Source organism: Condylura cristata, unplaced genomic scaffold (assembly GCF_000260355.1).
Source record: "Condylura cristata isolate star-nosed mole 26May11 unplaced genomic scaffold, ConCri1.0 scaffold00014, whole genome shotgun sequence".
NCBI classification, from domain to species: domain Eukaryota; kingdom Metazoa; phylum Chordata; class Mammalia; order Eulipotyphla; family Talpidae; genus Condylura; species Condylura cristata.
In genome coordinates this window covers 33,689,085-33,714,565 of record NW_004567115.1, presented here as the reverse complement: position 1 = coordinate 33,714,565, position 25,481 = coordinate 33,689,085, and the positions used below count along the sequence as shown (strand labels likewise).

Genomic DNA, 25,481 nt, shown 5'->3' with positions numbered 1-25,481 from the left:
GGGGACTGGTAATAAAGTGTTGGCTCTCTTCTAGCTTCTACCATCTGAATGAATTGCAAATTACATTTAAGTTCTCTTTTCCTGAGCCTAGGTTACAAATATAGGGATAATCATTAAGTCCTATCATTTTGTTAAAATAAGAAGGTATGTTTATATAGAGAGAGGCAGTTGAGATTTATGAATAGCAAGTAGTGGCATGAAGGTTTCTCTTTATGTAATGCAATATAAACAGAAATACCAACGTGGAATTCCTGAAGATGAGCCTTACTATCTTTTAAAATACATCCCCCCATGTACGTATTACTGTATCCATATTAATAGGTAGTCCACGTCTTATTGCTATGTAATGCTTCTATTAAAAAATTCATAGCCTCTTTCTGAGTAAAATTTGAGAGCAGAAATTGGTATGAGACCTACTGTAGTGGTGTTAATAGGGACAGAGTTAAACAAATTGAGCCTTATGTACATATTTACATTTCATGCACTATTTCAAAACTCAAAAATGAACGGAATGCTTTTGAAAATCCGCATACTTATCCTCCTTCTGCCTCTTTGAATAAACAACTGCCCCAGAATTTCTGCTTTTGTTAAGCCAAGGCAAGAAGCGCCAAGCATTCAGAGTATTAGATCTTTAATTTTTGAATCATATGTGTCTCCTTTAACATTTCTTCTTACCCTTCCTTCTATCTTTGGCACAATTATGTAATAGCCTTAATTGGGTGAGCCATAATCTCAGAGTGGGAAAGACACACGAAGAAGGAACACATGTGACAAAAGCAGGCTTTCAGAATATTTCAGGGATTCTGGTGATATCATTACGTCCTTTTTGAAAGGTAGCTGCTCCTACACTTTGCAGTGTTGTACAGGAGTCTTCATCGGAGAATCGGAGATGTAAAAATTCATCTGAGTAAAATAGCCCAAAGCTTTTTTTTTTTTTTTCCAGTTTTTAATAGGAAACATGCCTTTGGAGATGGCCTGTTGAGATGTCCAGTATTTTAATATCATGTCTAATTTGTTGCCTCGAATACTAAGTTTTTAGAATAGTGCTGTCTGATCTCTGGGAGGTACCTCTGATAAGCTCTTTCCTAGAAGCTATAAACAGGCAATAGACTTCTGTGAGTTCTATTCACAAACATCTGTATTCTTCCCATCCCACGCTTACTGGTCTACCTCCCTGCTCTCTTGTGTCATTACCCCCTCAAATCCCTTCCCCACATGTGACTGTTTTGCTTTGAACCTCTAAAAAGCCATGGTAGTTAAACCAGCAAGAGACTGTACAGAAGGCACTCCCAGACATCGATGCCTACAATATTGCAGGCTAGGAGCTTCAATCTGGTGGCTTATTGGATTTCCAAGACTGACCTCAGGTTCAGTATTGAGGTACTTTTAATGGGCATGATTATTCTAGTCCTTTCACTTTCTAAAACTTGTATTTACAGCAGTAGAAAATAAGAAGTACTTGGACCCACCTTGAAATACACGCCACTTTCTTAGCTTTTTCAAAAGAATGAAGGGAAGGGTGGGAACATGAATCCTTCATGTCTGAAAATATCTTCTGACAGTTTTAGTCTGAGTTTGTTCATACGTTGTCTTGAGTATGCTTCTCATGAAGTCTCTTCCACTGATATCGCCTAACCTAACCCTCTGTACCAATTGAAATTGTGCAGTTGTATATTTTTCTAATCTGTGTCATTCAACAGAATCACAAGCTAATAGATGCTCCATATATTCTTACAAAGTGATGGAAAAAGTAAGATGTGAGCAAAACTGTGGCTAGAAATTTGTCTTTCCTGTGTGAATGCAATAGTTGCCAGAGAAGATATGAATATTATATATAGTTCACCAGTTCTTTGCAGAAATTGTTTTCTCAAAAGTGTCATTTCTTTCTCAGAGTCCTCAGCTATTTTACTTTAGTAGGAGGTATGAATTTATTTTAAATTATTTTTTCTAAGAACCTCACTGAAAAGTGCTATCTAATTTATAAAACTGTTTTTTCTTTTAGCAGTTTTTGAGAGTAACCAATTTAATATGAATCTATTTTTATCCCTGTCATCCAGTTCATCCTACATGGTTTTCTAAGATGAACCTACAGGCTTTTAAAACCAAGAATTATCAGAGATTTTTTTTTCATGATTCCATCCAACGTGAGACTATCTCAGATTATTTTTATGGTGGCATAACTGATATGGGGCAAGGTTTAGTTTTTACTACTTTTATCCCCCAAAATAAAGTAGACAGCATTGTTTATGATTTATACAAATGTCATAGTCAATTACTAGAAATCCATAGGATGTGAACTATGTTGATATCGAGAAGAAACCTGTTTATTTATGTATAATGAAAAGAATACTCTAGCAGCTCTACATCGTTTCATCTAAACTCCTCTGGCTATTTGAATTCCAACTTGATATTGTCTTAGTTTTAAATATAGCCTGCCAGATTTGTTTATACAGTACAAATGAAGCAGACAGATGAATCTCAATCATTTTAATTGTTCTGTGACTTTGTAGAAATTATTTCATTTTGCAGGATTGCTGAGTCTTTGTCAGCACAATGAGGGGTAGTAAGTAGTCCATCAAGGCAGTGTGGGGTGGACTGTATGAGATCTCACATTTTTTTGACCAGTTCTCCCTGCTCACTCTGTAGAGGAAACTAGGTCCTGCCTTATTGGCTCTCACATCCCTAGTGGAGTGAGTCAGTAAAACATAAACAGCAGCTCCAATGCAGGTGTGGCTGGTACGATGAAGAGAAGAAGGGCAGGGTTGGGTAGCCTCATCTGAGTAGATAGGTCCACGCACTGGGCTTTCTGGGAACTCACTGACTAATGGTAGCCTCTTCCCTCACTTTGTATGAACTGCTATGTTCATAAATGGTAGAACAGAAATATGGATGTGTGTGTTTTTATTTTGTGAGATGTGTTTGTTGATTAGTTTAAGGCAGAAAGCTATTACTTGAGGGTGAATAGAATGACTAGGTACATTTCCATCTCTTTTATAAGATTTATTTTATTTATACATACAAGGCTGAAGATGTAGGGGGGAGGGGGAACGGGTGAAAGAGTGGGGAGCAGAACAGGCAGTTCTAGTGAAATACACTGCTCAGAGGGACAGTGAGCAAGACAGGAGAGTTCTGCTGTACGTTTTCGGGGGATCAGACTCAGGCCACAGTGGCTGGTGATAGGTTAATAGTGCTGAGACCCCTGTGCCACCAGGGAGGCCCCATTTTCATTTCTTCACAGAGTAATTAGGGATCACATGATACTTGTGATTATCTTTGAAGTTTGTTTTTTCTCCTCTTTGATTTTGGTATGTAGTAAATTTCATGGAGGACATGTGTATGCTGGTTTACCTTCCAACCTGCTGGAACAGTTTCATGCAGCTGTTAGTCTTGGATTATTAGATGCTGTGTAACCAGATGAACAGTCTTTCTATACCCTTGTGACTTGGACCAGCTTCACTGCGAAATGTCTTCTGAAAATTCACTTCTCAGCAATGACATTCATTATGTGTGTTATCTTTGCTTATATTGTCAAAATTTTAACCAGGCATTTAAATAACTGCCACTCATCACTCCTGTACTCTTTGTACTTAACTTCACCTTAACAAAGCTTTTCTCTCAACTGAAGAGACCAAACATTCCCACCTGATTGGTTTTAAATCCTGACATTTTTATCTATCAAACCTCTGACCCTTTGGATTCTTGGAAGCCGGTAGTGTTACTGAAGACGTAATCCTCAGACTTAGTAGCAGACCTGAATTTGAGTCTTACACTGTCTCTCTACTTCCTTGACCTTGGACAAGTTATTTGACCTCTGTGAGCCTTAACACCCCAGTGGCATAATGTAGATAATACCGGTGAGGCTAATAGCAAGTCTTCATTCCCAGTCTGGTTGTCCTCTGCATTTGGTCCACTTTGGTGTTATAGAACACTTCATAGATGGATGATCTATCTTCTGAAATATGCATTATGTTGTATGGTGTACCTCATGCCATCTTTTGCTTTTTTGGTATTTCATGAGATAAGAAAGAGATAGATTAAATTTTCAAAAATAAAGGTTGGGTATTAACATAATTATTTTAGTGAACTTGTTTATTTGTTGGAGAAAGTATTTTATGTTTCATTATGGAAAATGAAGTATACAAAGGTCTATGATGAATTGACAAAAGCTTTGGCAAAATGAGCCTAAGAAATACACTAAAGAAAGACATAGGGGGATGTAGCATACTTTTAAATATATCACTGGAAGGCAACCAAAGAAGAAATGTCAGACAAATATACCTATAATAGCTACTGAGCTGGTAGGTTCATACAAAGAGAAAATACAATAAGTAGGACTGTTAGCCCATGCACTAATGTGGGCAGTGCTATTAAAAAAAGGTGATAAAATTTGCAATTTCACCAACTTTAAAAGGAACATTGTGATTCTCAGAGGTAATCTGTCTTAAATGGTTGAATTATAATATGATTTCAGCATAAAGAATAAGCTTATTGAAGACTATGTGTGGGTGGTGGAGGGCAGACTGATAACAAACATCTGAAGATGTATATAAACCTGTATAGATGCCAGCTGTACCCCTAAGTTATATAGTGTTGTAAACCAATGTTGCCTCAATGACAAATAAGGCAATAAGAATTAAGTAAAATTTAGCAAATAAGGCTGTTGATAATGTGTAAATGTTTACTTGAATCTACTTAAAGTATTTCCTGATTCTCTCATGGTGATGTTTAATCTTTTCTTAAAATAATCATGTTCACAAATACATTATATAAATTTTTTCCTGCCACATGTTACATGAGCTCCACTAATTTTACAAGTTCGCCCACATAGGATCAGGGAGTTACTCTGCACCCTATGTAAGTCAGTTTGCTTTTGCTAAATTCTGGCAGTTTATAAAGTAGAATGCTGACTTTAGAAGGATATTTTTGTTTACATAATCAGCCCATTTGATTATTAATCAATCTTCTCTTCCAGAGATTAATATGAAAAACAAACTCTTACAAAAAGACCATTTTGAGATCACATTTATGTTAAAACAACAATAACAACAACAAAATTATCGTTACAGTACAAAAGAAATTTATTGCAAATCAAGAATACAAATTTTTAAATGAAATTTGGAATTATTTTGACTTAAAGATAAATGTAAATAAATGAAATTTCTGAAATAGCTATAAATATGTGTATATAAATTGGAACTTAATTCATATAATAATTCACTGAAATAGTTTTGTAAAATTTATATAAAAGTAGGCATATATACTGATTCGTAGTGTTTTTATATTAGTGCACATACCATACCATTTTAACACAATTTACTTTTAATGTAATGAATGACACTTCATGTTTGAGTTCATGATATTGTAGAATTTTTGTATGGCAGATAATAAAGTATTTTTTAAATAGGATAGATGAATACATTTATGTTGCATGAAATAAATGCACATGAAAATTATCACTTGCAGCTACTATTGGTATAAAATGAAGCCAACAAGCTTTGTTTTTTATCGAATTTGGTTTTCTGGAAAAATGTAGTGTTTGGTCATTCTAACAAGAAATATTACAAGAGGGAAAGGAAACAATTTTAGTTTTACTTTACTGACACATCTTTTGATTTGTCTTCATAATTTTTGATAAGATTCCTGCCATTTTGACACATCTAAGAGCATTTACCAATCTGTGTAGTCTAGATTATTTAATAATCCAGATATATTCCTTCTGATTGTGATTGTAGTGTGTTATCCAATTTTAATCTTGGTATAAAATGGTATAAAAAAACAATAAAATATAGAATAACAGACTAACCAACAAACCAGAAATTTGCTACCCAGTCACGAGAAAATGGAAAGTAATACAACTTAACTTAGTGGTTAGTCAATAAGCACACTTAAAATATTACTTAATTTTGGGGCTCTCCCTGGTGGCACAGTGGGTTAAGGCACCACATTATGGAAACTCGCGGAAGCTACTGCAGCATGAGTTAGATCCCTGGCCAGGGAGCTGACCTACATGGCGTGGCAGACCTCTTCTGACCCGCCCGCTGCTCCCCTCAGCAGTGTACTTTGTTGATCTGCCTGTTCTGCTCCCTACTCTCTCTCTGTGAATCCTCTCACCACCCCTGCACCTCTGGCCTGTACCCCAGTATGTAAGCATAAATAAATAAATCTTTTAAGAAAATTACTTAATTTTGAAAAAGCACTTTTTGTATTATGGGTTCATTTTGTACATAATAACACGTTTGTAAAATATACTGTGCAGTGTACATTCTGCTTTATAAGATTCCTTCATCTATTTACCTCTTTAATGATTTAGTACCTTTTATAAGACTGAAAGCTATTCTATAAGATTCTCTCCAAATAAGGTTGAAGGGCTGAATCTCATCTCCTTATTTGAAAATTTATTCCAGTTTTGCTGTGAATATTTTTACTTGAGCATAGGTGACTTATAACTGAGTTGTAAAATCGATATTGCCACGTAAACATCAGAACCTTCACAGCACCTAAGACCTCTAGTCCTCAGTATAGGTAGAAACTATAATTGCTTACCTAAAATTCTGTTACTGTCATTGGTATATGCACCATCTTTGTTGAATATGTTATAGAACAGAACACTTAAAAGCTTTCATGAGTGCATTGATGATTTGGATCCCTTAACTTTTTTCCCAAGAGATCTTTTGCTTCCTATGAACTAGGTGTTTAGAAACAGCTCTTTGTCCACAAAAGTGGTACAGGTCTCCAGCCCTTGTCCTAAAAAGACAGTAGCTCTTTTTGTGAATCTCTTACCCTTTATCTCACTGCCTGAAAGGAGCTGTAAAGAAAAGGAACCTTTTGGAAACAGAAGTATCAGTTGAATGTCAGATAACATTAACAGTTTTCTTGAAGTCATTGACAGAACTGGTTTAAAGAAACTATAGAGAAGGTCATGATTGATGTGTAAATGAGATTGTATATTGGTATATATAGACTAACATATGGTCCTTAGAGTAGCAGCCTTAGAATTTCCTGAGAGCTTGCCTGGGACCCAGCCAAGATCAATTAAATCAGAATTTCCAATGGTGGAGGTTGGGAGTAGGAATTTTTTATTTATAACGTGTAGCCATGATTGAGGACTATTGGCTTAGGCCTTGCAGTGTTTTCTCAGAGATATAATAGTTAGAATGCCCAGAAATACCCACCTGTCTTCTAATTGTTTACCCATTTTCCAAATACTTACTAAAATGCTTACATTGCTCAGTTAGATTTAGTCCTGTCTGTAACAAGTTCTTATTTTAGGGGGGTAGACAGACTTGTAGGATTACCTGTAATACAGTTGGACAGGTGCTGACTTCACTACTGTGAGTTTAACCTACCTGGCAAGAAAGGAAAAAGGATGAAGAGAGGGAGAGATTGAGAAAATATCCACAGAAAATGACATTAGGAAAGTTGTTACCACTCATCATCATGTTTAACCATGACAGTAGTTTTGTTCCCATCACTTTTAAAATACAGATGCCTTGTTTCCTATGCTTAGAGAAATGAACATTGGTTGATTTTTATTTTGGGTGTTGGGAAAACGTTCCCATTACCACTCAGGAATTATGATACTTCGATGCAATTTCACAAGTGACAGCACTGCTGAGCTTATGGAGCTAAGAGTGGGACCGCAGTTTACCCAGGTCTCCCTGGTTCTGGAATAGGTGTTTTTCCCACTTGACTGTAGATTTGCTATCCTTCGTCCCTAAGGGTTCCTGTGGGTTGGTTCACCCAGACGTCCTAACTTGATATTGGACTGAAGGACTCTTGACCGAGGGGAGGTGGAAGGAAGGAGGATAAGGATGGCTTCAAATTTGCCCCGAGACGTGGGCCTGAGTCACCAGAGGAAGAGTTTGCAAGGTTCCAGGAATGGAGGGATGCACTAGAAAAATGAGGGGGCCCAGTTGTCACAATTCACTGAGTACTGGCCCTAACTGAGACCCTTGAACACATTTCTTCACTTATTCTGACTGTATCAGAATGGTATTCTTACCATCATTTTAATAAAAGAAGAAGGTGTAGTTTGGTGAAGTTGAATAATTACCCCAAAATCTTAACTGCTAGTAAATATCAAAGTTGCCATTTGTATAATGTTTGGATTGACCATTGAGCTGGGCACTATTATTTTTTTATGTCACATCAAAGATAGTTCCTATACACAGGCCTGTAAGACCTATATCTGGGGAGCTTCCAAGCTGAGGAGCTGGATTAATCCAGACCATATTTAGATGGGAGTAGTGTTCAGCATTATGGCTGGAGACCAACAGGAAGGAATTAGCTGAAGGAGCAAGTGGCAGGAAACTAGGGGACATGGGAATATAATTCATTGATGAGAAAATAGGGCTGCAGTGTGCATGTTGATGAGTCCTGGAGAAGATGCAGAGGAACGGTTGAAACTACTGTATTGGACAGAATGTCTCGTATTCTGATATATGTCCAAATTCATTTACATGCAAACATTTATTGGGTTTATTGGTTTGACGTAGGCTGTGTACAAAAGGGAGTTGAGGCAAGAGCAGTAAAACCTTGTGACACTATTAGAGGCATGCACAAAGGAAGGGAAAACAACTAACTAACCCTAATGACACAGCCTTTTCTAGCCAGAGTAGGGCGTCTAAAATGAACCAATATGTCACTTCACTCAGTTAATGCACCCAAGTCGGGTGCTTAGCAGATCTGGGCTTCCAGCCTAAATGTTGTTGATATGATAGTGAGAGAAAAACATCAGGTGACAGCCGTCTGTGCTTCTCCATCTTACATTCACATTCTGGCTTGTTAAAAAAACAGTGTTGCCATGGCTGACGTTCCTGTGAGGCCCAGCATCTCCATAGCTCCCCTCTTAAATAAGCACTTAAGAATACACTCCGCAGCCTCTGATTGCCATTCAGAAGGTAACATCTTGTGATGATCTAGCTTTTTGCTAAAGTCGTGACTTTGATACTTTTCTGCCTTAGAAATGCACAAGATGTTATATAGATGTTTTATAAATGTTTTCTAGTTGTAGTCCCATAGTTCATAGACTATTTTATTTGTTTGCTTATTGTTAATATGAATCCTTTTCTGAAAGAACAATGCAGGAATATTAGAAACATGGAATATTTCATAAAATACTGAGACATTTCTATTTTATTGCCCATGATAATTTTAGGTATTTTGTGGAGTGTTACTTATTTCCTTATTTGGGGACCAGCCTTAGAGAGCCAGTAGAAATCTGAAAGGGGTGAGGAGGGAGTACCGAGCCGAGACAGGCTCAGGTAATGTGTTGTGATACTGCTTTTTTTTTTTTTTTTAAAGATTTATTTATTTATGTATACAGAACTGGGGTACAGGCGAGAGGTTCAGGGGTGGTGAGAGGCTTCACCGGAGACAGAGTGGGGAGCATAACAGGCAGATCGACGAAGTACACTGCTGAGGGGAGCAGCGGGCGGGTCAGGAGAGGTCTGCCACGCCATGTGGTCACCTCCGGGGCAGGCGGGAATCGAACTCATGCGGAAGTGGCTTTAGATTCTCAGTGCTGTGCTCTAACCCGCTGCGCCACCAGGGAGGGCCGATACTGCTTTTTTTTACTTCAAGAGATTTTTTTTCATTCTCATTCCCTGTGCTGCTGCAGTCAGCATCTAGTAGAGACGTGTTCTGGGCTCCCGAGCCAGTGTCTTCCTGTTGGCTGCAGCCTGGAGTCCCAGACGCAGCTGATGGCTTTGCACAATTTTAGCGATTTGTAATGGGGGTGGGGGGAGGGAACGCTTTCCCCACGGGGACAGAGCCAGTGTCGTTGAGCACATTTTGTTCAAGTACAAAGTTGATCTCTCTGAAGGAGACAGTGGTCAGCTGTGTTGAAGACCTTTGTCACTTCGCTTTCTCCGTGCTCTGTCATTGTTGTTTATGTGAAGCAATAGCATTTAATAGTTGGACTTGAGGCAAAATCTGTAAGACCAGAAAGTGACAACATTTATTTTCAGTTAAGGAATTCCAGAGGTTTATGAGGAATCAAAATGAAACACGGAGAAAGAAAGGGTCTCTGCTATTTGGCAAAGATGATGAATGATATCTCTGAAAGATTGGAGAGCAGAGCAATGTAATAATTTCTGCATATAACTGACAGACAAAATTCTAGGCAGCTGTTATAGCTTTGAGAACTATAAGCACTAATCACATGCATAATATACACTGTCCCATTTAGTAGACTTTGATGAAAGATGTTCAGTGAAAATATTGAACTGAGACTTGGAAAACATTGCATAATATTATACTAAAGTTTATCATAGCTAATAATAAATATGACCATGTTAGAGACGTAAAAACAGGATTTTCTTTCCTATATTTGTAGCCTTATGTAGGATCTAACAAGTACAAAGATAGCAATCGGTGTTATTTTTTTGGACTGGCTTGACCAAAATATTTTACCTCTTTGATGTTCTTTAGTGCTTTCATGTTGTTGAGTAAAAGACTTTTCCTGTAAAATCTACCATCCTCTGTATTATACTTTATATTTTTCATTTTATATGTAAATATAAATTACATATCTCTCAAATCACCTGTTTTTACTTGTCCAAACCACTGAGGACAGGTCAATAAAATCCCTTAGATAACGAAGAATTTGCCTCACTAAGTCTGCTAAAATGGAAAACATGAAACAAAATTTTAACTTGTTCAGTGTTCATTTATTTTATTTTTTCTGTTTATCCTGTAATGACAGTTATGCTGAGGAAAAAAAAAAAGTGAATGAGGGGAAAACTGAAATTAGGAGAGAATTAAAGTTTTTCATTAATTTAAAAATAAGATGCAGATTAGACTTTTCCATAACCAATTGCTTATATGGTGAAACATCTTTGCAAATCTCCAAGAGGGTTGAAACATCCATTTAGCTCTGCTCTATTCTGATGAACGTTCTCTAGGATTTAATACAAACAATGATTAGTCAAAATACAAGCTTAGTGAGATCAAATGGCCTTAATGGTAAACAGAGCCAACTCTAGTTCATTGCCTCAGTTTAGTTAGATGAGCTATACTGAACCTCTTTCCCCATGGAGAGGTAGTTATTAATTTATGTGTTTATTAGTTTTTCAGTTATTTATGTAATGATAGAATTTGAGGACGTTAGCCTGAACACTCCATATGTGAACCTATTTCACACCCTCCACCAGCACTCTAAGAAGGGAAGTTAATGATAAAGGCCTTTTGCATTATCAATTCATTAGGAACTAAAGTAGGTCTGTAAAGATTTGCTTAACCAGGATTTTGATAAGGAAAATATTGTAAGCATTGACTTAAGAAGGTTACCTTTTTTTTTTTTTTACTATGAGGAAAGCCCTAGAAATATTATAAAGGCAGTCATGCTGTAATCCATCTAATAATGGTAAGATGATGTACTGGGTACTGTTTGTAAAACATTTTGTATTTCTCAATTGAAAGGCATGCACTACAAATAGAACACTAAATTTTATTATGTAAATGTTAGGGCTTTTAATTATTAGCCAAGATTGAAGAGTGTCTGATTTGGATGCTATAAAACTTCAGAAGTGTTTCTGCTACAAACAGTTTAGAAGTCTGACAGTTGCTGTGCCGAAAAATAATGAAGCAATTGAAAAAATAATAGAAACATAGTGATCTGGCATTTCCAGTTTTATGATACTATAAAAAAGCAGCCAACAAATGTTGGACTGTTCAATGATGCTGGCACCTACCAAATATCACTGGGCTTTGACAAGGTCATGGAGACTCTGGTTTGACTCAGGGATGCCGACCAGAACAGTCTGTGGAGTCCAGGAAGACTGAGAAATAGGGACAGAGAGAAGGTGCAGTAAAACCCTTTGGAGTTCTTCCTGGAGCTCTACACTTTTTTCGGATTCTATGGGACAAGGTATAAGGAGAAAGGAAAACGGTTCCTTCTTACAGCATCCCATCACAAGCAACTCTAAATATAAAATCTTTGTGGGTCCTCTCTTAAGAGGCTAAGATTTCTTCAGATGACTGTCAGCTAAAATAGCTTACTGATGTAACTGCTACCACAGTTGCATGTATGCCTGATCTCTCACAGACAAAAGCTGTTGGAGGAGAAAGGAGTGGTCTTTTTGTGACAAGAATGTGTTTGCAGTTTGTTGGTTTTTTCCCTTTCTCTACCTCCTTAGCAGCAGCTAACCCACTTATAGGTATTGCATAATACTTATCTAGATGTATAGAGTTTCGTTGACACCGTTTACAAAATGATTAATGGTAGTTGTGCAATTAACGTTCCTAAGTTCTCTGGGGAAAAAGTCATAGTATCCCGATGTTTGATTTGGAGGGCGTGTGTATTGCATCAACATTGAGGATATTTTGGGATTTTGTAAATGTCATTATTGGTTTTAATGTCCAAGAATCTTCATCATCAAACTTAGGAATGTTTTATACAATAGTGCCTTGAATAGCCATTACTACTGGGGAGGACTCTAAATAGCTAGAAAAAATCTGAACCTGAATTCACTTTTTTGAGATCATATTTAGACTTCAGTTGAGGAGAATTTAATGCCCATGAAATGGAATCTGTTGCATTTAAGGCCATAGTAAAACTAAAAATATAAACACAGTAGGTTGTGTGTGTGTGTGTAGTGTGTATGTATATATTTGTATTGTCCTTTGCTATATTGGCAGTCTTAATTTTAAGCTACAGTGTGTATGAGAATATGAACTTTTTTATGGGTCTCAGGAAAGGGAAAAACTAATTTGCCCTATGTTATATATATTTTTGAAAACACCTATGTCTACAGAAAAGTAATTGAAAAAAGTTGGAAAAGTTTTCAATGAAAATACATACACAAATTTCCCCCTTTTTTTCCCTCACTGGAAAGAGAATTCTAGCCATTGTGTCAAACTGATCTTCAAGCATTTGGCATTATGTTTATTGGGTAAAGAAATAACACTTAGAAAGTAAGCTTTAAAAATTGACTACTGTTACCATATTTACTTTTTGTTAAGTTTTGATGAGTAGAGATTAATAGACTAACAAAATAAGAAGAGAACTAACTCTTTCATTATCTATAGGAATGCAAGCATTTGTTCCTGGGGTCAGCTTGAAAGTCCAATGTGGAAATTAAAACAGGAGAAATTGTTTTTGGTTTAGTGACTAGACTGTTGCCTTTCCAGTGATAAAAACCTGAAATAATTACAAGGGTACTTTGATATTAAAAACAGGAATTATGTAAGGGAACTATCCCACTTATTTATCTGGGTTAAAGGATAATAATATTTGAGAATAAAAATGAATAGAATAAATAATATTAATGTCAGTACTATCTACTTTGCCATATAGTATGTCATACCATTTAAATATAGTAAGCATACAGTATTCACTTCTTAGCTGTTTATATATTATATATTTATGATATGGCATAGTATGTTATTGGTCAAACAAAACAGATAACTAAAAAACATTAAACCGTGAAATCTCCATGTTGACTTTCTAAATTAAAAAAAAATAAAGTTACCTGTTTTGACCCAAAGGACACTTTAGAAATTTCTACCAAATGATAGATAGTACAGTATCCTTTGAATTTTATTCTGCAGCTTTCTGAAAGTCTTTATGTATTTTTTCAATAAGGCAGAAATATAAATTTAAGTCATTTACTGTATGCTTCTTGAAAAAACAAAATCTAAGTTTATATGCTGCTCTTAAACATAGTTACCTAATTGGGGTGGCTGTACATAAGTGCGTGTATTCATAATCCATACATGCATGTGTATACTGCAACATGTGATTAAAAATTACATTCTATAGTGGGTTCACTAGAATTCCAGTTGGTAGTCAGAATTTTTTTTTTGAGTTCTCCAGTTATTTCAATTTATCATTCTCAAATCTGTTTTTAAAGGAGAGGTTGCATGTCTAACTGTTACTTATCGTGAAAAGGCTCGATGTGACAATAAAGCCAAAAAATGTTGCTTGCCTTTAAAAAATAGTCAGCATTTCCAGTGTTGTGGCTAACAGATGCATAGAGCTTTTGATACGATTTTGGAATTTATTTGCTCTGATATGCCACCACCTTTGTTTTTACATTAAGTAGGGGGAAAAAAAAACAAATATTGAATTTCACTTTTGAAGTTTTAAGAAGTTGCAGCTACTTGATTTTGGCAAAATTAGATGGAATAACTCACTACCCAGCCATTGCTTTTGATTCAGGTTATGTAAAATCTAAATGCATGTTTGAGGAGAGTCCCCTGATAAAAGTCCTTACCATTTAAGTGTATGTGTGAGATCGTGTAAAGCTTCTTACATATAACTCTTCGTTAGCTGTTTTTGTTTTCCCCTCTTTTGGACCAAACGTTTGTGTCCCCCTAAAATGGCTGTATTTGGAGAAGGGACTCTGAGGAAGTAATTAAGCTTAAAGTAATTCAGTTTAAGGTCCTAAGTGTGGGGACCCTGATCTGATAGGATGAATATCCATAAAAAAGGCGCTGGAAGAGCTTACTGTCTCTCCCTGTCTTCATTCAAAGGAGAGGTCATGCCAGGAAATGACAAGAAGGTAGTTCTTTACAAACCGAACTGTGCAGAAAGCTCTTATCACAACCAAACTGGCCAGTAACTTAATTGTGAACTTGAACGTTCAAAACTGTGAGAAAATGAACTTATGTGGCTTCAACCATCCAGTGTATGATATTTAATGATGGCCACCTGAGCAGAGGAGCAGTCTCTATTAAATTCCATTAGGTGTAAGGGAGTGGTTGATTGATTCTCACTGGACATATGTTTGACTCTTACTCCAACCCAGGTACATTTGGCAGTATCTAGGGACCCTCTGAATTGTTGTAACTCAGGCAAGTATCTACTATGCCAGGCTGCTACTAAACACCTTAGAGTTGCCAGAACAGCCCCATAACACTTATTTGGCCTAAATGTCAATAGCACTGAGGTTGAGAATCCTTGCACTTTTTCAAATGCATGTGTTCTTATAAGCTGATAGAAATCCTTTGTGGAAGCAAGTGTAATGTAAGGATTTAACAGCTAATGGATTGTAAAGATTTAAGAGCTACAGTATCAACTCTGTTAAGATGTAATTAATTTGTTTTCCATATTTGCTCAAGCTGATAAACTGCAATTGGTAGAGTTAATCAAACTCATATTCACTTAAATGAAAACAGAATGCTGGGTATATTTGCATATGTATGCATGTTTGTGTATATCTAAAGTGGTGATTAACTCTCAGAGAAAAATGACACTTCTGCCATAAAGTTCCTCCTACTAGATTTGTAATTTTAAAATAAGTACATAACATACTTTATATATAAGTCCATTAAAGCTTGTATTAGAATGGATAACTAGAAAGAATGACAGGACCATAAAAAGCACATTCATGTTATGTCACAACTGCCAGTGTTTCATCCAACCTTTGACAAAATTTTTCAGAGGTAATAGATCACCTTTACTGAAAAACAGCAGTGAGAAATTTGTATTAGGAAGCTACCACATTTCTTTGCCTAAGTATCTGACCAATATCTGAGTAATGCCTATTTCTACAAAGTGCTTCAAAACACTGTCCCAATGGAGATAATGATTTTGTCTTTTAACAATAAAAGTGACTGTAATTTGAACTGTCTTACCAGAAACTCAGTATTCCCAATGCAAACTGGAAAAGATTTATGAGTATAGTTGGTACACCTGTCATTTTTTAATTGCTCCCTAATTCAAGTGTCCAAATTTTACTGTCCAAGTGTGACATTAATTTTAATCCTACTACATAGTTACCACTTGGACAGTTAATAAACTACCTTTTTATTTCTGATTTTGTAAATCACAATATTCCTTTTAATTTGGGGAGAAAGTATAATTAATAATGGGAAATTCGGTTTCCATTTTTCAGATTGATTTTTTTATTGATTTTAATCAACTCTTTAAGATGTATTTTGTATTAACTGGTTCTTAAAGGTAGCATAGAAATAATATTTTCATGTGTAATTGCAATTTCTGAATTGCCAACAGTTTCATCTTCATTTTACAACTTTTCTGACTGTATATATACATTTTGTGTATACATATAAATCATGTTTAGATATTCACTCTGTATGCTCATACTAAGCAATTATTTAAAAGCATACTATTCATCAAACTATAAATTTAAAAATGAACTAGGTAGGTAGTATTTATTTGAGGTACAGACGTGAATCCAAACATATTTTTTCCTTGTTAGAATCACAAATTTTATGCTAATTTCAAATCCTAATGAGAAAGTCCCTACATTCATAGTTGAACAGTTTGTAGCTTGATAAATTAACCTGAATTGATTTCTGAATGCCTGTTATTGATCTCATACGGGCTCTTAAGGCTATGAGGGGAATGTTTTTGCTTCGTTGGACATGATATTGTAAAGATGTAGAAAATTATTAGAGGAAAAAGGACTTAGTCTGGATCAATACTTTATTGAATCTCTTCCATTCCCTTAAAAGACACTGTATATGCATTACAATAATGCCTCTGCCTTTGGAATCTATGTTGAGTTAAACCTCTAAAAAGCCTCTTGAATGGAATTTATAATGATGCTCTGGTCTGTAGAGAGACCACCTTGTCCGATGGATAAATAAATAAATCTTTAAAAAATAAGATGCCAGGGAAATCATCAAACACAAGCTGCTGAAACATAACACTGTAATAAATGTGTTGAAATGGCTCTTTCCCATAGTGCATGTGGCAAGAAGAAAGTGGGGGCCAGGGGCCGAGCTTGTATTATGCTCTTGCTGATTGACTTGCATTGTCACCTGGTTAGACTATTTGCATTATGTTTAGTGCTTTTAACAGATGTGGTGATGAGTTAAGCAACTGCCGATTGTTATTAGCTTGAGAATTTAAGGAAAGAGAGGAAAATAATTAGTACTTAGTGACCAGTGGCCCTGCATAAGATGGGCCCACTCTCATTTAATATTCATATATCTCCAGATAAGATCAATGGTGTTGGTACTGTACAATAGAAAAGTGTGATCATTCAGAGTTTAACTTCCACAGATTCACACAAGTAATTAACAAAACTGCTATTTGAAGTCCGTTCCATTTGGTACAATTATATCGCAGTAGATGGAATTACATATAACTATCAACACTGAATTAAAAAGTTCTTTATATTTTTGTTACTCCTAGCAACCCGATTTAATATATCTTGAGATGAAATCTCTAGGTGATTTAGAAAAGTATCTCCTATCCAAAAATCTACTTATGTGAGCTCTAGATACTGATTGAATTGAATTCTATTTTTAGATTGCATCACCACTGTAGATTTTAGGATACCGAATACATTGACTCTTGCCTCAAATCTCCTTTCTTGCCCCCCAGCTCTGAAACCTACAAACCTCTGTTACTTTTCTCCCTTAGTGTTGTGGCCGTCTTTATCACCAGTGGTTTACTGGCTTCTGAGTCAAAGCATCATTAAATCAGTACAATTCAGAATTGCATTTTGGTATTAGATTTAGTTTTCACTGTTATCTTTGAGGCTTTCAGAATAGAGCCAGAACAGCTTTCCTCTCCAGTCACTTACTAAGCAGTGTCCATGCATTTATTCTGCAATGCTTATTGAGGTAAGGTGCTAGGAGCTTGGATTAACCTGGAGAGGTACCTATGTCATATTTATTTAAACTCTCAATGAAAGGTATGCTACTGGTAGGGCTGTGGGCAATTCTCTAGAAGAGGATGTTGATTTTAACTTATTCCTGACCTTTTATTTGTCAAACCACAGTTATTTAGCAGCACTGATAGCCTTCAATAAGCTTTGAACTTCCTAAGAAGCTAAGTTTAACTCAATATCAATTGCAGAGGTTACCTTGTTATTTTTTTCCACATAGAACAATGAAAAATTCATGTGGCTTCACAGAATTGTTTGTAGTGTTTTCTGCTATATTAGAATACTTGTGAAAGGACTCCCAGACCTATTGCCACAGACCCTCTGTGGGGGAAACTTAATAGTTTGTACACTTTTTCACAAAGTTTCTTCGGTTGATTTTTATGGAGCATAACTTTTTGAAGTTGAGACTGCAATGCTGTCAAATCAAACCAGCCATCTAAGAAATGTAATAGAACAGCATTCTTCGTGAGTAGGTATAGTTAATACAGAACTAGACCCAATGGTCTGAGCTTCTGTTAAAAGTTTTGAGATGTATCAACACAAAAAAGTAGAGCTAGCATATGATTTCCTGAGTTCAATTATTTCAATCTGGGCTGTGTTCATAAGGGGGATCCCCGGCGGTTTGTATTCAGGGAGGCACTGGAATGCAGTTGGCTTGGTGAGACTCCCAGGGCCCAGGGCTATCTCTGTGCTGTTTATGGAACCAAAGAAATAGTCCTCATAGGGTGGACATAAACTGCTTTCAGTTAAGCAAAAGTCATTTTGGTGAGAAATAGGACATGGAAATGTTGGGAACCAGAATTTATCTTCCAGTCAAGGTGACTTTATAGTGAAGAAGAAGAGGTCTCAGAGACCTCAGCTACACAGCTCTAAAAATCACACAGCTCTAAAAATCACACAGATCTTTTTCCTCTCTGAGCTTATTCTCTATGGCTTATCTTGTGACTCTACATACAGCTTTTGTAGTTGTTTTGCATCTAGATGCTTTTAAACTAATAACATACTCATGATATCCACAGCTGTCTAGCACAGTGATTTCCTATGGATTAAGTTATAGATATATAAATATTGGTTTGTTTGTGAAGAAATCAAGAGCCATAACTAATAAATATTACAAAAAAATGACCTGGCTACTAATATTTTGTTTTTCTTCTGTTGGGTATATAGTTTAAACCATGGTAGGAGAAGGATGGGGAGAACAGCTCTTGGCCTTGACCCTGCTCAAAGAACTCCATGTGGTGCCTGTGCTGTGACATATACATATTTTCTCTAATTTTCATAGTAAACCTATGGTGTTTATTAGCAATTTTGGTAATGTGGCATTATTTAGCATTATATTTATTGCATAGTAAATATAGCCTGCACAGCAGTTTTTTAAATGGCTAAAGAGCCAAGGCTTAAAGTAGTTAGTTTCTTACACAATTCATGCCATCATGAGTGAGAGAGCTAGGCCTCCCTCTATCCCAGCTCTTAAGACTGGTCAGGTCCAAGCTATCAACTATCAAGTACTGCCCTCTACTGTGCTCTGGTTTAAAGTATTATTAGTAATGCTTTATTACATAAAGCTTGTAAAATAACCAGCAGTGATACTAGCACAATGTGGGACTTAGTCCTAAAAATATTAACCAAAACCGGCCCCAAACAGATCATTCAAAGCAGAATTGTGGCAGATTGTATCACAAACAAAAGCGTCACTTTTCCAAGTCAGCTTACAGCATGCCATCAAATTATGCTAATAGATTTTTCTTAGAAAATAACAAGAAAATTTGAGAACATGGTTGATGACTTTAATTCAACATTTTCTTTTATCCACACAAATACCTCTAATCAGATTTACTGGTGAAAGTTGTCATGGTAGTAATTGATGAGGTCATTTCCCTCAATATGGCAATGTAGTCGATTAATATGTAGTTGCTCACACACTGTTGCATATTGCAGATTTTAATATTTAATTTTGAAGTGAAGAATATATTCATATTTCTTATTTCAAAGAGACGTGGTTCTCCATTTTATATTATAATATTTTTGCTAAATATATCATTGCTTTGTAGTTCTTGGGCAGTGGGGACTAAACTTATGGTTGAATGGCTAAGGGTTACATTTTTCTCCTATGATTTATTATACTTACTAATCTCTAGATAGTGGGAAAAAGCAGGGGCACTTTTTTTCACTTGAAAATATCTTAAATATGGACTTTAAATTTAGTGCTTATTCTAAATTTTGCTTATCATGTTTATAAAGATGTTTTACTAAAGATACAGTTTGCCTAGAATCTTCCAAATTTATTTCTTTAGAACAGAACACAAGTGAAAATAGATGATTAAGCCTTTTGAGTTCATTAAAGTCAACCAGAGGTGTTGTGGCAGGGCGCCTATGAGTCTTTATTTTTCTGTTTTAATATTACCCTGATAGTTTATAAATTTTGAAATTTGAATCCAGGTGATTAGTACTTTAAAACTTTTTCAAGTATTTAATACCTCATTTTGATTGCTACTTAGATGAATTCATTACTTGTGCTTAATGTATGATACAGGATATGGACTATATCATAGTTAACAAAATGGTAGATTCTACATATAGTACCATGCTTTGCAATATTGTTATTGTGCTATAATATTTGCTGCTTTTATTATTTTTTTTAAATGTTTGCTGCATTTATTTTTTAGGGTCGTTGCTCCAGGGAGAACTGCAAATATCTTCATCCACCCCCACACTTAAAAACGCAATTGGAGATAAATGGGCGCAATAACTTGATTCAGCAGAAGAACATGGCCATGTTGGCCCAGCAAATGCAACTAGCAAATGCCATGATGCCCGGTGCCCCATTACAGCCTGTGGTAAGCATGGTTTCTTTCCATTACAGTTGTAATCCTCATGTTCTACCTCTGTGCTAAAGAGATGATTGCACTATATCAAATACACACAAGGAACAATATCAGTTGCCTAACATTTTCTAGTGAAATTACCAGTCAAACCTGGAACAGTTTGCACACAGAAATTATTCATCATCTGGTTAAGTCAGGTAGAAATCTACATCCTAACATTCCCTCCCTCCTAAAATTCTCATCAAATTGAATCCTAAGACTAGCAGGTGTTAAAATCATCTTTAAACAAAAGAAAACAAAAAACAAACTCCTCAGTTTAGTTAGGGTACATTTTCAGGCTACCTTCAAAGCTAATCATAATTTTTAAAGCTGGTAGATATTGTCTTTAATTTTGAGAAAATCCTTTTTCCTCTCTTCTTGAACAGAATCCATCTGTATTATTTTCTTCATAGAGAAGACCCTTTATTATTCTTTTAAATTGAAATTGAAATTATTTCATAGTAACTAACATTAGGAAGATTCAGAGTGTAATGAATCAGTATCAGTCTTGTAAAGGGAGAACTAATCAGAAGAGATAGACACTGAGGACTTTTAGGAAAAGAGCTAAAGTATAAACTATAGGTGTTCATACAGATTTGATGTTTACTGGGTAGTATACATAGAATAAATATATATATAGTTATTATTCTGAGTACATATATTTTGGGATATTTTAGGGGTGTAGGATAAATAACTTTAAAATCTACTCACATTTATTCATAAAAATATGAGATTAGCACCATAATTTCATCTTGTTTTGCAATTGTGATGTAGTAATTCTATATGTAAATGCCTGATGAAATTTTTAATAACTAGTAATTAATGTCACTGACTTATTTACATACAATATGATGGACTCATGGAAATGTGAAGACCCAAAGCTTTCTGATACATATGTGTTATAATTAATTTTTTCCTAATATACTCTATTACCGGAACTCATTGTAGTTATTAATCTCTTACTCCCTTCTGTACCAGTCATTCCAAATATACCAATTATTCAAAAAAAGAGGAATTACATTTCAGGGTGGGAGGGATATCCATATTACATCATATTATATCAGCAGTGACACACTTTACCAATATTACATAATTGTGGTGAGAGTAGATTATAATTCTGTGTCAAATTTAATCTCATTTACTCTTTTTTCCATTATTGGAGACTCAGCTAAATATTTATCCTAAATTTACTTTGGTGATACTCGCTAATCTCACATATCCATATTGAAATAGTATGACAATATCCACTTGGTGAAAAAAGGTTATGATCATTCTTTCCAGCATAAAATATAGGATAAGTGGTCTCCTTCATACTTAGTTCTCGCAAACAGCTTCAGTGGTCTGATAATGCAATCTTAGTTGTTATTAGATCTCCCCTTGACGTGAGACACTTTGTTCCACTTCACATGTAAGCATGCTGATGGGCAGGGTGGGTTTTACCCTCTTGCAGACTGTGGTTCCAGTCTACAGAGAAAAGTATTCAACATGGCAGGGACTTCATATGGTGGTGTCTTGGCTCTTCTGATGAGTTAGTCCTTGAGTTTTACTTTCAAGTCTGTTCCAGGATCACCTTATCCATAATCCTGTGACATTGTATAAATAACATTAATGCTCATGTCTTTGAAATATGAGTATCAAATATTTATTATTTATAAAATCACTAAGTCTAAAAATTTTTGAAACCATCAGAAAAATCCCCCCACTTTCTAGTCTGGTATCTTTACTAGAAAATTATCTGCTAGATTAAGCATTCATTTTTATTAGTTATGAGCACTTTCAGGGTTGATGTTAATTTTCTTTGATATGACTAGATTAGAATGTGGAATTACCTCTGCTAAAGGCATCCTGAGAGTGTGGTCTAAAAATATGTTCTATTCAGAGTGATGTTTTTATAATAAGTAGAGAAGTCATTTTAATTATTCAATTTTATAGCATTTGGGGTTTAAATGACTGTAAAGAAGACTTTAATCCAGGAAATTTGCCTTCACAACGCCACCTGGGACTTTCCCAGCCTTGGCCTCAGCCATATTTTGATGATGATAATGGTAAGGGAATTCAGAAAGAAATGAGATGGCCATGACCAGCTTTCTTGTATCACAAGTCCTCATGATCATTCTGTGAGGTTGCTCATATTATTCCAACTTTGAACATGAAGATTCAGGTCCAGAGAGCCTAAGTAGTTGGTCCAAGTTATATAACTAGTTAATAGCAGGGCCAGGATTTTAATCCAGGATATTCAGGGCCTGGCACTCACACTGTGGCTGTCCCAGTCAGGGCTTACCAACTACCAACTCTGGGTCCTTGAATGACTCATTCAACATTTCTGAATGCCTTTCACAGATAGTTACAAGTTTAAAGTATATTATTATCTAGAAGACCCTAATAATCTTACAAGTTTAATTATTTTCATTTCTTAAAATGAAGGAAAAAAGTTGAAAACAATTGAAATTGTGTTATCTAAACTAAAATTAGGATAGTGATATTAAAATAATTGGAATTATCTATCTTTTAAAACCACTAATAACAGGTTTTTTAAAAAAATCTCTTTATCATATGATCTTTGACAATAAATAGAACTTTAGTATTTAATGATCCTAATTTTTGGAGCTTCTGTGTTGTTTTTCTAAGGATTACTATAAAAAATTATTGCTATTTTGTACCATCTGGTGTGAAGGTAATCTAATGAGAAATGACTAAATTGCTAATGGAAGATAGACTGCACCTAGTGGCTCACACCATGAGGGCATCTGTTATACTTTTTGGGCCCATACGAGCAAGATGTTTCTCAGAAATTGCTGATTCCTTCATTGCCTCCAAGGAGCTGTGCAGAAGTAGTGGTTAAGCAACCTGCTTCCACACAGCAGTTCCACGGTGTGGCCGTTTGTACCTTTCCCTGTGCTCCCAGATTTGATCTTGGCTATCCACGATATCTTACGGCACCTATCCTGAAGACCCACATGCTTAGCTATTCATTGTAACCCATATGAATCTTTCTATGTATTTCTTGAATTTGAAATATTCTAGGCATAGACAAATCCAGCATCACTGGGTTTCACTGAATTCTTGGGAGTTTCTTTGCTGCTCATGTCACCTTGCCTTTGCTGTGGCCTCATGTTCCAGCATTTGTGGCAGTCAGAGGCTGAAAGCTTGAAATCTGGCGTACTTCCAGGAATATCTAGAATTCTCCAGTTATTTTTTAGTGTTTTTCAGTTTAGCCGGTTAGTGGTTGAAATAACCCATTGCAGCCCCAAGTATTTCTGGCAAAATGTTTCCACATCAGTTACTGTGAGTATATTGTATCTGTTCTTCCCTGCAGCCTCTTTGTTTAAATAGGATCCTGAAGCCTCTCAAACAGTTTAAGAGTGAACCCTAAATCCTAGAGACTGGGGGACATGTTTCTTGATACCTATCAGCTGGGTTGGGGGATTGCAAGTGAATCTTCTTTACTTACTGTATATAATTTCAGTAAAACTGCATCGAAGGAAAATGTATTACTGGGATAAAAACAAATGGTTATTTGATTTGCCCAATGAACAGGTCGGCCTAGAAGCAGAATGTAAAATAGTATTTATTTTATTCCAGCTATATCTCATCTTTCTTAGGAAAAAAAAAAGACATTGTAGTGTGAATTTGTTGATAACTCCTATTAGCTTCTAGTCCTGTGTTTTTATTCAGGGTAATTATTTGCTGAGACTGCTTAGAGCTCTTACAAAGAATTGTGCTTATGCTGGTAATTTAAAACGAAAAGGCTTAATTTTTTACTGCTTGGAGGTTTGACCTTCACAAATACACATAAATATATATACATATGCAGAACGTTAAATCTAGAATAAAAACTTTAAATTTTTGTTCCATAAATTTCAACAGGTACTGTGGTTTAAAATCCCTCATTTTATTAAAAATGACAATTTTTTGTCAAGACTCAGTTTCACATAGTGTTTTAAAATAAACTAGAGGCCCTGTGGTAATTGTTACATTACAATTTAGTAACAGTAACATTACTGAGACACAGAAGTTCAGCAAAAAAATATTATACAATAGAAATGAAAGAAATTATACTTATCAAACAAGAATACTAGTGAGGGCCCTCCATGGTGGCTCAGTGGGTTAGGACACAGCACTGTAAGCTGGCTGCAGCCACTTCATTACAGTGTGATCCCCAGCCCGGGAGGTGAACCACATGGTGGAGTAAACCTCTTCTGTCCTGCCTGCTGCTCCCCTCAACAGTGTAGTTGATCTGCTTGTTCTGCTTCGCACTCTGTAATGAGTTCTCTCACCATCCCTGCACCTCTGGCCTATACTCCAGTTCTGTGTGTATAAATAAAGAATCTTAAAAAAAAAAAAAAAAAAGAATACTAATACTAATAAAGTTAATGATTACATTTTGAGGCAAAGAAAGGAAATAATCTAGATCTCTCTTTTACTGTTTATGTATTTCTAGAAGATATTTAATGCATTCTGCTGTTGTTGTTTTCCAGAGAAAATCAGTTCACTTGTTCATTCATTTTTGTTAAGCAAGTGTCTAGAGAGGATGTTTAAATGTCAATGTGGGATATATTCAAAATGAACAAAACCTGGGTCCACTGAAAACCTGCAATCTAGCTCAGATAGGTAGTCAAGGAAAAATGTGGTTCCCAAGGCTGTGTTCTATGAGAACAAATGGTCAGAAAAACTCTGTAATGGGAGACCAAGGTTGATCCAGGAGAACTTGAAGAAGGCCCTGGTTCTTCTTTTCTTAATAGCATATCTTATTTTAAATTTTTTCTTCAGTAGATTACAGATAATTACATTTATTTTACTTGCCATGAGAGACAAATTTCTACCCCCAAAACTGTTTATATACAAAACTAAAAATTAATATACTGTATATACTATTAAGTCTTACAATGGCTATTTCCATTTATTATTTTTATAGGGAAACGTGTTTCTAGTCTTTAGTTTGTACCTTTCCCTGTGCTCCCAGATTTGATCTTGGCTATCCACGATATCTTACGGCACCTATCCTGAAGACCCACATGCTTAGCTATTCATT

General features: G+C 35.7%; 1 protein-coding gene across 12 annotated transcripts in view; it reads left to right on the top strand.

Annotated features, from left to right (window-relative positions):
- Positions 1-25,481, top strand: part of MBNL1 (muscleblind-like splicing regulator 1) — a 166,007-nt gene that overhangs the window by 105,416 nt on the left and 35,110 nt on the right. For all 12 annotated transcript variants that reach the window (XM_012724871.1, XM_012724865.1, XM_012724875.1 and 9 more), the window contains one exon: positions 20,252-20,422. In XM_012724871.1, the coding sequence (XP_012580325.1) occupies positions 20,252-20,422 (171 nt within the window). The remainder of the gene's footprint in view (positions 1-20,251; positions 20,423-25,481) is intronic.